General features: G+C 45.0%; 1 protein-coding gene across 1 annotated transcript in view; it reads right to left on the bottom strand.

Moving 5' to 3' along the window:
• Window positions 1–2,457: 2,457 nt before the first annotated feature.
• The window catches only part of LOC131909817 (DNA (cytosine-5)-methyltransferase 3B), a 40,570-nt gene continuing 29,757 nt past the window's right edge, over window positions 2,458–13,270 (bottom strand). Inside the window, exons 17-22 of the mRNA XM_059261672.1 lie at window positions 13,119–13,209; window positions 12,714–12,862; window positions 11,781–11,866; window positions 6,678–6,747; window positions 5,947–6,065; window positions 2,458–3,989 (exon numbers count right to left, since the gene is read on the bottom strand). Coding sequence (XP_059117655.1) covers window positions 3,848–3,989; window positions 5,947–6,065; window positions 6,678–6,747; window positions 11,781–11,866; window positions 12,714–12,862; window positions 13,119–13,209 — 657 coding nt within the window. The 3' untranslated portion in view covers window positions 2,458–3,847. The remainder of the gene's footprint in view (window positions 3,990–5,946; window positions 6,066–6,677; window positions 6,748–11,780; window positions 11,867–12,713; window positions 12,863–13,118; window positions 13,210–13,270) is intronic.

Raw genomic sequence — 13,270 nt, 5'->3', positions numbered from 1 at the left:
TCCCCCACCCCAACAATAGGAAAATGAGGACTGGTAGAACCCAAAAAAGTGGCTCGGTGTCCAACAGGAAGGAAATGGATCGCCCCATGCTACATCCTGGATTCCCTGTGAGGATCTTGATAGCATAAGGGGGCTGATTTGGATCCTTTCCTTCTGGTATCCCACCATGACAGCCATAAGAAACAGCAAACTAGCACCTCAATCTCATCCTCTCTTGACGCAAACCTACTTGCCAAGTCCCACTTAAATTAAGCAAGTTCCTTCTGGGCAGTCAACTTAGCCTAGGCACACCATTGGTCATGTAAAAATTCTTCCCTGTGTACTCTCAGGAACAATGCCTTCTCTAGCCCTTCTTTCCAGGGTCGTCCCCCACAGAGTGGGCACAAATGTCTCTTTAGAATATGTTCATTCCTGTCAGTATGGCTACAACATGCTTGTGGTTTGAAACAAACATAAAAAGAATACAAAGGGCTGGAGATATAATTCAGTGGTAGAATGCTTGGCGAGCATGCATGAGGCCTGAGCTCAATCTTTAACAATGCATAAAACTGGGCATGGTGGTTGTCTTAGAGTTTTATTGGAGTGAACAGACACCAAGAGCATAACAATTTTTTTAAAAATCATTTATTATGTATACAGTGTTGTCTGCATGCCAGAAGAGGGCACTAGATCTCATTACAGATGGTTGTGAGCCACCAAGTGATTACTGGGAATTGAATTCAGCACCTCTGGAAGAACAGTCTGTGCTCTTGACCTGTAAGCCATCTCTCCAGCCTCCCACAGCAACTCTTATAAAGGAAAACACTTCTTATAAAGGAAAACACTTCATTGTTCAGAGTCTAGTACATTATTGCCATGATGCAGGAGGAGCTGAGTGTCATGATATATTGTGTATCAAAGATTGCCTGAGGATCAGAGGACAGATCCAGCCACTTGTTTAAACATAGAGGCCAGGCAGTTGTGGCACACACCTTTAATCCTAGCATTCGGGAGGCAGAGCCCCGTCTGGATCTCTATGAGTTCAAAGCCACCATGGACTACATGAGACTGACTCAGTCTAGGAGAGCAACAGAGCCAGGTAGTGGTGGCACACACCTTTAATCGCAGCACTTGAGATCTCATGCTTTTGCTACCAGTATTGAGGAAACACACCAGTCATTAATCCCATCACTAGGAAGGAAGTGAAATGGCTGTGCAGCGAAAGGCACATAAGGCATGAGGAGACAGGAACTAGAGACAAAGGACTCAGAGGTTTTCAGTCTCAGGATTCATGGCAAAGGTATCTGCTGAGGAGTTGGCAAGGTGAGAAGTAGCTGTGGCTCAGTTCCTCAGACCTTTCAGCATTTACCCCAATATTTGACTCTGGGTTTTTATTATAAAACTATTTAGGGCCAGGTGGTGGTGGCGGCGTACGGATTTAAGACTTTAATCCCAGCATTCAAGAGGCAGAGCCAGGTGGATCTCTGAGTTCGAGGCTAACCTGGTCTACAGAGCCAGCTCCAGGACAGGCACCAAAACTACACAGAGAAATCCTGTCTTGAAAAAGACCAAAAAAATTTTAAAAAATAAATAAATAAATAAACAAACAGTAAGTACTTAACTGCTGGGCAATTTCTCCAGCCACAATAAATTTATCCTTTAAAAAAAGAATCCATGTGTGGGTATGCTCCCTGGATGGATGCCCCTAGATAACATGAGTGCCTGCAGAGTCCAGAAGACTGCAATGGGATTCCCTGGGACTGGAGTTGTTATTGGGGTGTTGGCACCCAAACACTGGCTATGGAAGAGCAATGCACTATTCAGCCGTCACTTTAGCTTGTGGGGTGTTTTTGGTTTTTGGCTGTCCTGGAACTTACTCTGTAGATCAGGCTAGCCTCAAACTCGGAATTCCACCTACCTCTACCTCCCAAGGGCTGGGATTAAAGGTATGACCACCACCTGGCTTTTTTTTTTTTTTTTTTTTTTTTTTTTTGTCCTCCCTAAATATGATACCTGTAGCTGGAGTTTTCTCCTGTTCTGCCTAGCCTGTGGTCAAGACCAGATACCCAAGCAATAATGTTCTGCAAAATGAGTAGAACTAACGAGCATCTTAAGCTAAAGGTACCAAAACTTTTCACCTGGTCAATTATAACAATTAATTCCATGTTTAACAATCAACAAGAATTTCAATTGGCCACTAAACTAACCTTCAGGATAATTATACTAACTAACCAAGAATGCTACAAGTAGGGATATTTATCTTTGTTATGATTTTCCATGTGATCCAGCAAGCTAAGGTTTTACTCACAATGTAGCCCAGGCTGGCCTACAACTCACATGGATGTACCTGATCTGGCATGAAATGATGGGATTAAAGACGTGGATAGCAAAACCTGGAGGTGACCAAGCTCCACGACGTAGAGAGCACAGACATCCCTGCGCATGTCAGCACACACGAGCAGATGAACACACACAAGATTAGAGAAATACAATTTTAATCAAACAGAAAGGAAAATTCTAGGCATTTGTTAGCTTTCTGCCTAAAACTTAAAAAACAGGAGACAAAACTGTTGAAACAAGGCAGTTTCCCCACACTTGTGACACTGCTCCATTACCAAAATAAAAAAAATAAAAAAAAGCTTTAATGAAAATGTTAACCATGAAAATAGAAGTCTGGGAGTCATAAAAAGTGTATAAAAAGCCGCCAAATGTGTCAAGGTTGTCCTTTTTCTACAAAATAGCACCAGTAATCAGAGTAAAAGGTGTTAAAAACCATTGAGATAGCATTTCTTGAAATGCAGCTTTTCTCATCCCCAGTGATGCCCCTAAAAAAGAATGCCCCTTAAAAACACAGTGTATCATGGGGTAAAACGGTTTTAAAAATCTCCAGAAGATCCCAGTTTCTCACTGTGGTTTCCCCATCATCTCTTAGATAAGGGAAAATGATGTGCTTCTGGCCCTAGCTTCTCATCAAGTATTAGAGGATCATACTTATCTGGAGACCTGAGTTGGTGGGGGAGGGGTTTCCATCATTTGGAGAGAGGGAGTAGGGAAACAGTTTAGCTAAATTCCCTCCTTCATGTCCCTCACACATGGAAGAGGGGCCACCCCCCTTCCTGAGCTCAAAACATTCTATTCCATTCTTCTTGAGGATTAGCTACATGGGCCCCTGCCCAGGGAATCTTGGGGGAAATAGCCCTGAATGTGATGATGACGTCATCCCTGCTGACATCATCATCATACTGGGAAATGCTACAAGACCAAAAGGACTCCAGCCCTTGCACCAAAGCAAGGGGAAGGTGCCAGTAAGACTTTAGTCATAAACCTTTTCATCTTCTACTATCCCTAGGGAAAATTAAAAAACCAAAAACAAAAACATTTCTGGCCCCTTGACCTTGTTCATCTGAGCCCACACTGGCACCAGCATGCTCTAGTAAATAAATGTGGAGCACATGTTATTTAAAAACAAAACCTGAAGTGATTTTGCAGCATTAAACCTGAGTACTGGGAGAGCTGTCATTTTGGTATCTTAGCCATCACTTCTGACTGATTAACCCAGGAGGGGAAAAAAGCCATCTTACTATCTACTTCAAGTTTTAAAGTTTCAAGATAAGAGAACATGAGCACCATGTCGGGCTACTCTAAGCAGCCAGGTCTGAGCTGTGCACATGGAGGGAGCACCTTGGGCTCCCCTGCAAGGGCCAGGAGGCTCTCTGCTCCCACTGAGCAGGAGAAAGCTGAGGTACACAGTGAGGTGAGGCCCCAAACAGGTGAGCTGAGTGAGGGAGGGGAGAGGTGAGGTGCCTTCAGGGAGAGGGTGACTCTGGGGACCTGGCTCAGACCAAGAGCACCCCAGTCCTGGGTGGAACTATTCACATGCAAAGTAGTCCTTCAAGGGGGCAAAGAGGTGTCTGATGACTGGCACACTCCAGGACCTTCCCAGCAGCTTCTGGCGGGCGCCACGGCCCATGTTGGAGACATCTGTGTAGTGTGCAGGAAAGCCGAAGATCCTGGGAGAGCACAGAGGGAAAAGACACAAGGTTAGAAGGGCCCATGTCCCCGGCACACCAAGAACAGCTGTGTTCTGGAAGCCTAGGCATAGGAAAGCTAGCCGGCTTCATTCAGGACTATTAGGCTCCAAGGAACCTTCCAGATGACCAGTTCCAGTATTGGCTCAGAACACTTGCTGACAGTGATAGGGAACCAGTGCTATGCATCTTTACTGGGACTGTGACCCTGTTCCTTACATTCCATGCACGGCTGCTTCTTAAATGCCTAGTGTGAATTAACCCATGAATGACTGCCTGTCAGCCAGCAGACATGTATCTAGAACCATTCTTAAATGCTTACTTAGTGTGAACTGGTCAGCCAGAAGACACATGTGTTTGGCTTCCAAACATAGTGAGAAGTCAAGCAATTTGTTTTCAGAGAGGAAAAACAAAACAGACAAGATTTTCAATGACAAACACAGGGGGCTCACAGATACCAGTTTTCCCATAGCCGCATGAGCACATGTACACACACAGCTCCCTCTCTCTCTCTCTCTCTCTCTCTCTCTCTCTCTCTCTCTCTCTCTCTCTCTCTCTCTCTCTCTCTGTCACAAAATATTAGAGAAGAATAATTCCAGAGCTTGCCAAAGGGACTTCCTCCAGGGTGCTGAAGAGGACAAAGACTGACCCTCAGTACTGCAGGCTCACAACAGCTCTAAAGTTACCTGTAGGAATTCACCACCTCAGGCCCAGGCCTTGTTATTCCTGGCATCTACACAGTACCAATCACACCTCAAGAATCACTTTCAAATTCCAGAACAAGCTACAGCATGGACATAATTACAGTGTTCCCAGCCCGTGGACCCGTGGACCTGGGGACCTTTGTAGAAGAGGGAACTGAGGTTGTAAAGAGGTTGGTAGTACCCCAAAACTGTTTCTAGACATAACAAGCAGATGCAGAACTCACAGTATTGTGATGGTATGTACCAGGCCCGTGCAAGTTCCCACTACAGAGTGGGGGAAGGCAGGAATCCCAGCACTAGGTACAAACCTACTGGCATTCCCGGGAATTGGAAAGTCAGTTGACGTGAACCCTGCTGGGCTTATTACACAGCAGGGCAGAGTCCACACTGCAAGAATAGCTGGGGAGGAAGGGGAAACAGTAATATCTAAATTGGGTGAATGGGAGTGGAGAGTGGAGAGGGTAGTGATGGAGTTGAGGGAAAAGGGTAAATATGTTCAAATTTGAAAAAGAATTGTGAAAAAAAATTACTTGGGCCATGGTGGTTCACATTTATAAGGCGAACATTCAGGAGGGCGAAGCACAGACGTGCCTAGACTACATTGAGTTCTTGCTCAGCCAGGGGACCAGAAAGGAAACCAATATGCAATGAAATATGGAGCACTAACACCTTCATGAAATAGTTCATCCAAACTATCTGGAAAAGAGGGCGGTGGTGGCACACGCCTTTAATCCCAGCACTCGGTAGACAGAGGCAGTGGGTCTCTGTGAGTTCGAGGCCAGCCTGGTCTACAGAGCAAGATCCAGGACAGTCAGGGATACACACAGAGGAATACACACAGAGAAAACCTGCCTCAAAAAACAAAAAAGGAGGGGCAGGGGCAGGAGGATCTATCTCTGAGTTCAAGGCCAGCCTAGTCTACACAGTCAGCTCCCGGAGAGCCAGAACTCCTTAGAGAGACCCTATGTCATCCAAACAACAACAACAACTGAAATCAATGAGATGGTTGCTCTGCACAACAAAGGTAAGAGAATCGAAAGACTGGAGCAAGAAGGAACCCCTGGAGCGGAATTCTGGGGCAAACCAGACTTTCCATAGCTTTCTCATTTAAAGCATATTTTGGGACAGGAAAACATCAGGGCAATTCAGAAAGATGTCCACCATCCTATCTTTCTCACCCCATTTTCCCCTTCCTGCCTTTGTTCCCACGGCTTCCCTCTCCAAGTGCAGCTCACCTTTCGAGCTCAGTACACCACAAAACATCGTCCTTGCCATTCATGACTACAGGGAAAAGCTGGTTTTTCCCCTGTCTGATGGAGTTCGACTTGGTGGTTATTGTCTGTACTTTCTTTAACTGGAGGGGGGAAAAACATTTCGGGGTGAGCACAGAAGGCAGAATCCAGAGGGCAGAGGATGGAAGGCACGAGTTAGAGGTGACGGGACAGGCATATACAGAGAGAGGACAAAGAGACTTACTTGAAGAGATTCTTTCTGCTTCTCACAAATGCCACATAAATTTTAGCCAAAGGTGACCATGAAGGAGCCAAGACACCAGTTACTGATCAAAAGGGTCATTAAGAGCAGAAACCATCCAGACTCAGAATGGTCAACCGGAGCTTGGGCAATAGGCCTTCGCTTTTCGCAGACGTGGAGGAGCAGGCACTCGGAGGCCTTCCTGTGCATCTGACTTCACAGCATCCGCCACTGCTCCTTACTGCAGAGATCACCTGCAGTACAGCCTCTGGACCTCCAGCATTAACCACTGCAGAGCCCGCCTGCATTTTCTTACTGAGATTATTCACCAAGAACATCTCCTACTCTGTACTCGAAGAAGAGACAGAACAATTCTGTGGGGAGAGGAAAGAGGCCCAGCACCAGGAGTCTGTGAGGGAGTGAGCAGGAGCCACGTGGATAGAGCCAAGGTCAGTTTTCCAGAAGGTGCAGCACAGACCACTCAGCATCTTACCTTTGCTGTCCTACTGAACTCCAAGCAGTCCTGCAGCTCGAGCTTATCATTCTTTGAAGCTATCACGGGCCTGGGAACAGCCAAAACCCGTTACTCTCCAGCCTCTGCCCTGGAGGTCTACACTAGAGACCTCACAAGTCAGGCGAGGAGAGAATCTAGCTTTTTAAATAAAATTTAATTTTTTTAAATGTGTATGAGTGTTCCCCTGTGTTTATAAGAGCACCACATGCAGACATAGGCCATGAAAGTGAAAAGAACTAATCCTCTAGAATATTGGGCATTGGGAACAGAACCAAGAGCAGCAAGGACTCTGAACTGCCTAGCCAGTTCTCCAGCTCCAGAATCTGATTCTAAATGTACTTTGGTAATGATCATGTCATAAACATCAAATGAAAACCACCCTGGTGAGAGCATAAGGCTGTGCCAAAATGCCTAATGACAGCCCAGTACCCATACATATGTCTTGCTACCACTGAATGACATGCATTAAGGGGAAACCAAGTCCTGTGCAAACCAGAAAGTCTTCTTTCACTGTTATATATAGACAGCGCTATCACCTTGGTCTAGATCACCGTGGGCATCTTTACTATGAGACATAATGCTGTGGAATAATCCTCTTGTACATTGTAAAGATTTGTCACTTGAATTGGTTTAATAAAATGCTGATTGGCCAGTAGCCAGGCAGGAAGTATAGGTGGGGCAAACAAACTAAGAATGCTGGGAAGAGGAAGGGCAGAGTCAGGAGTCGCCAGCCAGACGCAGAGGAAGCAAGATGAGAATGATGTACTGAGAAAAGGTACCAAGCTACATGGCTAAACATAGATAAGAATGGGTTAATTTAATTTAAGTGTAAGAGCTAGTTGGTAATAAGCCTAAGATACTAGCCAAGCATTTGTAATTAATGAGTCTCTGTGTAGTAATTTGGGAAGCAGCTGCTGGGTATTTGGGAGTTGCTGGCTGGACAGAAAAACTCCATTTACACATACACTGCTAGAGATGGGCGCTCAGAAGGCTAGTAATTGTAAACGCCACCCTCCCATGAAAGACCTTCGGTGATTCCTCTTCTATCTCTGACTCTGTGATTTACAAATGTGGATTCAAATATGAAGAGCTGCGTGTCAAAGCAGATACCTGTCCGCATCTGTACATAGAAGCAATGAACTACAGCAGCCCCTATCAGAGGACCCAAATACCTCAGAGATGTTGCAATGCAGGCAGTTTAGTTAAGGAAATCACACCCATCCCTGACAGTCTTCTAGTCACCCAGTGAGGTATTCATGAGCCTAACACTGAGACCAAGAGAGAAGAGTCAGAGCAAGCCTGGATCTGTGCAGATTCAAGATCCACACAAACCTTCAAAACAGGTAATGGAGCATGGTTAAGCATAACCCCAGGGACCCAAGAGTGGATGATGAAGACCAACATAAAGCTGTCAGGTGTTCATAGCACACACAGGTTCATACAGGCACACACATAAGTATAATTTAAAAAAAAAAAAAGACTGCATCAGTCAATCTGATTGACTGATGGATGATAAACCAGCAGGTATTAGCTAGTGCAGTCTGTATCTGCCTAGACCTCAAATGCTCAGTGTATCAAACTAGACTTCTCTTGTTAACCAACATGTTGACTGCCATCTAACAAGTCTCCAGTGGTTGACCACCTCTTGGATAGAGAATAATCACCACCACTTCATTTACATCTGTCTTCTTCCTCTTTTCCTCCCACTAGACAAAAATGCATCTCATTTGTTAGCAATGTCCCATGATTTGCAATGCCAACACATAAGTATGTGGCATCGTGTTTAGACGGAATTACTTACGCCTATACCTGCAGTTTCTTCCCAAGGTGTTCCTGACCTAAGACCACTAATCTTGAAGCTTGTCTCGGGAAACCCATGGGTCCCACAATCCAGAGTCCTTCCTTCAGCATCAGATTCTCATTATTCACATGGCTGCATTCCTTCTGTTCTTCTGAATGGGCTCTCTTTCTGTCCACATCCACATTTGCCAAGCTACCCTCCCAGCCCTGAACATACCCACTACCCTCCTTAGCTTGTCCACTCCACAAAAACCATCAACAGAGTCTACCATTTAATGGGCAACACAGCAGCTACGAAAGAACTTGATGGCTGGGTAAGTTAGCACAGGGTACCCCAAGAATGAATATGGTATGGTAACCAATAGCTCAGCAAGCTCCAGTGATTAAGTGATTAATAATACTCCCCACCCCACCCTCCACAAAAAAACCTGGTCCATCCTACTACAGGCTCAAACTCTAGCCACACTTGGCCAATATCCAAAGTTGTTTATCAGAGCTCATGGCAGGTCAGAGAAGGTCAATACCACTGCATGTAGCATCTTCATTAGCACGGTCTTGAAAACAAACATAGATAATCAGGCCTCTACAGAGCTAACTGCTTGTGTATAAACTCCCTTGACTCAGCAACTTTTGGTTCATGATAAAAGGGTGGGAAATACTGACTGAGAAAATTAGAGGGAAACAGATTCTGTGCTATTTATAAAAATAAATTTATTATATGTATGAAAGTATTATCTGCATATCACATCCATACCTGGCACCCTCAGAAGACAAGAGAGCATCAGACTCCATGCTCTAGAATACTAAGACCAATAACTAATATATAGGATGCTATGAACTTATAAAGCTTCTATAGGGCAGAGGATACCATCTTGTGGCAAAATTACAGCCTATAGAATGGGAAAAGATCTTATCAAATTATGTATCTGATAAGAGGGTTAGTATCTACAATAAAGAACTAAAAGATGGGGAACAGAAGTAGTGAATAATTCCTCAAAATATGAAATACAAATGGCTGAGACACAGTGAAATATTCAACATTCCTAGCCATTATGAAAGTACAAATTATAGATGGACAGCAGTGGCACATGCCATTAATCCCAGCATTTGGGAGGCAGAGGCAGGCAGATCTCTGTGAATTTGAGGCCAGCCTGGCCTACAGAGCTAGTTACAGGATAGCCAGGGGTACACAGAAACACTGTCTCAGGCTGGAGAGATGGCTCAGCAGTTAAGAGCACTGGCTGCTCCTCCAGAGGTCCTGAGTTCAATTCCCAGCAACCACATGGTGGCTCACAACCATTCATAATGAGATCTGGTGCCCTCTTCTGGCCTGCAGGCATACATGCAGACAGAATACAGTATACATAATGAATAAATAAATCTTTAAAAAAAAAAGTAAAGAAACATTGTCTCCAAAAGATAAAAAGAAAAGGAAAAAGAAAAAGAGAAAGAAAAAGAAAAATCAAATGAAATTATAAATGAGATTTCATCTTATATCAGTCAGAATGGACAAGACCAATAAAATAAACAACAGCTTTTGGGGGCAAGGATGTGGGTGCGGGGGAGGATGACACTTATTCGTTCCTGGTGGGTATGCAAATTGGTTCAGGCATGATGGGCAGTGTGGCAGTTCCTCAGGAAATTGGAAATGGATCTGCCTCAAGATCCCGCAATAACCACTCTTGTTGATATATCCAAAAGACTCTACACCCTAGTAAAGAGTCACTTGCTCATCCATGTTCATTGCTGCCCTAGTCATGATGGCCAGAAGTTGGGAACAGCCTAAAAGTCTGTCAGTTAATGAATGTTCAGTGAAAATGTCATTCCTTTATATAATTGAATTATTCAGCTATTAAGAAAAACAAAATAATGAAATGTAAAGGTACATGGATGGAACCAGGAAAAAAAATATCTTGATTGAAATAACCCAGACCCAAAAGGACAAATATTGTGTATTCTCCCTTATATGTGCATAGTAACTTTTAAGCCTTCAGTGTGTGTGCTACAACACATCCAGAGGTTAGGTACACAGTGGGGACATGGGGGAATGCAAAGAAGGAAATAGAACATAGCGCTGGAGAGGTAAAGGGAAAGCTATACTAGATGGATTAAGTAGGAATATGGGGAGGGGCAAAGGATTACATTTATATGAATGGTTTGTCTGCATGTGTTACTTGCATACCAGGTGCATTCCTGGATCCCTCGGATGACAAGAGGGTTATCAGCCCATTTGTATTAGAGATGGCTGTGAAGTACCATGAGTCTGCAAGGGCAGCAAGTGAGCTTAACCACTGAACCATCACTTCTGCATCCACTATGCTACCATTAATACCTCAGCTCAGCCCCTGGGTTGGTCACCTAGGGCCTAGTCCAGGACCCACTTCAGCTGAGGGGCAGAAGGAATGGTGTCTCTGACACTCAACATTTGCAATGGAAGACAGTACAGCAGGAAGAACGGGGAGGCTTCACAGTTCTGTCATCGTGGGGACCTTGAGAAACGCCCACCTGCCCGCCCGCCCTGCAGCTAGAGCTAGGCAGCTGCCCCAGGAGTCCTGTCCAGTGCTCCACTCATCCAGAGCATCCTAAAGCTCTAAAACTTTTTAGACAGTGGTTTTCAAGCTTACTAATGCTTCGACCCTTTAATATAGTTCCTCATGCAGTGGCGACACCAACCATGAAATTATTTCATTGCTACTTCATAAGTATGATTTCGCTACTGTTAGGAAACATATGCAAAGATATCTGATATGCGAACCCTGTGAAAGAGTCATTGGACAGATCTGTGGTTTCCCCCCAGGGATCGCTGCCCACAGGTTGAGAACCACTGTCCTAGAAGGTTGGAATATTGGGCTGGAGAGATGGCACAGAGGTTAAGAGCATGGCTGTTCTTCCAGGTCTTGAGTTCAATTCCCAGCAACCACATGGTGGCTCACACATATCTGTAATAAGATCTGGTACCCGCCGGGCGGTGGTGGCGCACACCTTTAATCCCAGCACTCGGGAGGCAGAGGCAGGCGGATCTCTGTGAGTTCAAGGCCAGCCTGGTCTACAAAGTGAGTTCCAGGAAAGGCGCAAAACTACACAGAGAAACCCTGTCTCCAAAAAAAAAAAAAAAAAAAAGATCTGGTACCCTCTTCAGGCATGTAGGTATACATGCAGGCAGAACACTGTACACATAATAAATATTTAAAAAAAAAAAAAAAAGGAAGAAGAAAGTCAGAATGTCAGTCAGACTTGTATATAACTTGGTTATCTGTTACCCGTCCCGCTCAGGGTTCTTACCTGTTCATCCCAGGGAGGTTGCCCCAGAAGTATCGGGCCCTGTGGGCGGCAGAAACCTTGATGGCATCGATCATCACTGGGTTGCACTGCAGGAAGAGAAGGGGAGCTGCTGGGGACACCTCAAGACTCAGCCGTCAGTCAGCCCAGGTCTGACCAGTTGGGTGACAAGGCTTTCCTAGCTATACAACAAGAGGAAAGGAGACAGACCAGTTCCCACCCAGAGGCTGGCTGGAGAGAGCAATGCATGATGGTGGATAAAGAGATGAGATCTGACCTGCCCACACTGATTCATGTCCAAATTCTATTTGCAGAAGGTTGTGCAGGCAGAGAATGCACACCTAACCGCGGGTTTAAGACAGCTCTATCCCTCAAGGCTAGATAACTTATAAGCTAGCTTTGGTGGTGCACACCTGTAATCCCAGCTCTCTAGAGGCACAGACAGGAAGATTAAGAGTTCAAGGAAAGCCAGGGCTACGTGAGACCATCTTCAAAAAGAAGAACAGAGCCAGCAGGATGGTTCAGCAGGCTTGGGTGCTTTTATGCTGATGACCAGAGTTTGATTTCCAGAAGCCACATTGTGGAGAGAATGGACTCCAAAGTAATCCTGTGACCTTCAAACATGCAGCATGGCAGGTGTGCCTGTGTGCACACATACAAAATAAAGCTTAAAAATGAAGGAAAACAAACCAAGAAATGGAAAGATAAAAGCCTATTAATTTCCCCACAGACCTTACAACAGCTATTATCAATACAAATAGAAGACAGAATAAGTGCTGACTAACAAGGAAGGGGTGACCTAAATGGATTACCTACGTTCAAACAGCCTGTGGAATTGTTCATCCTCTAATAAGGAAATCCACTGCTCAGCAACATCGAGCAGCCTTCTGTGTGAGTGCTGCCTTCACTGCCTAGTTTCCCTGACAACGGACTCACCGCCAAGAATCGGGAGATGTCTTTCTTGTCGTTGACCTTCATGGCCACCACATTCTCAAACATCCAGAAGAATGGACGGTTGTCGCCCTCCTTGGGGCGTGTATAATTCAGCAAGTGGTAAAACTCAAAGAAGAGCCTGCCGGTGCCCTCTATATTGGTAAGAGCATTGGAAAATGGAGTTCAATCAAGAGCTTCATTCAACACAGGCCTCAACTTTCCCAAAACCAAGAGTTTTCCAAGGACACAGCAGTAAAGGAAAACCTGTACCTGTTGTGCCCTGGAATGACAAACAGAATCTGCCCTAAGCTATGAGCAATGCTGAACAAAACCACGAGCCTATTCCACCTGAACTCACACTGCTGATAGAGGCCCTGCGGGGGTCACAATACCACTCCTTCTACTCACCATATAGGCCTTTCCTGGCTGGATTGACATTGGAGAGGTCATTGCAAGGGCTTCCACCAATCACCAAGTCAAATGGGCCCCACTCTTCAATCTGAGGGAAAAACACAGGCCTAGGATGAGCCTGAGGAAGAAGGAACTAAAACCTTGGATTC

Source organism: Peromyscus eremicus, chromosome 4 (assembly GCF_949786415.1).
Source record: "Peromyscus eremicus chromosome 4, PerEre_H2_v1, whole genome shotgun sequence".
Classification (NCBI taxonomy): Eukaryota; Metazoa; Chordata; class Mammalia; order Rodentia; family Cricetidae; genus Peromyscus; species Peromyscus eremicus.
This window is presented reverse-complemented; position numbering and strand designations above follow the sequence as displayed.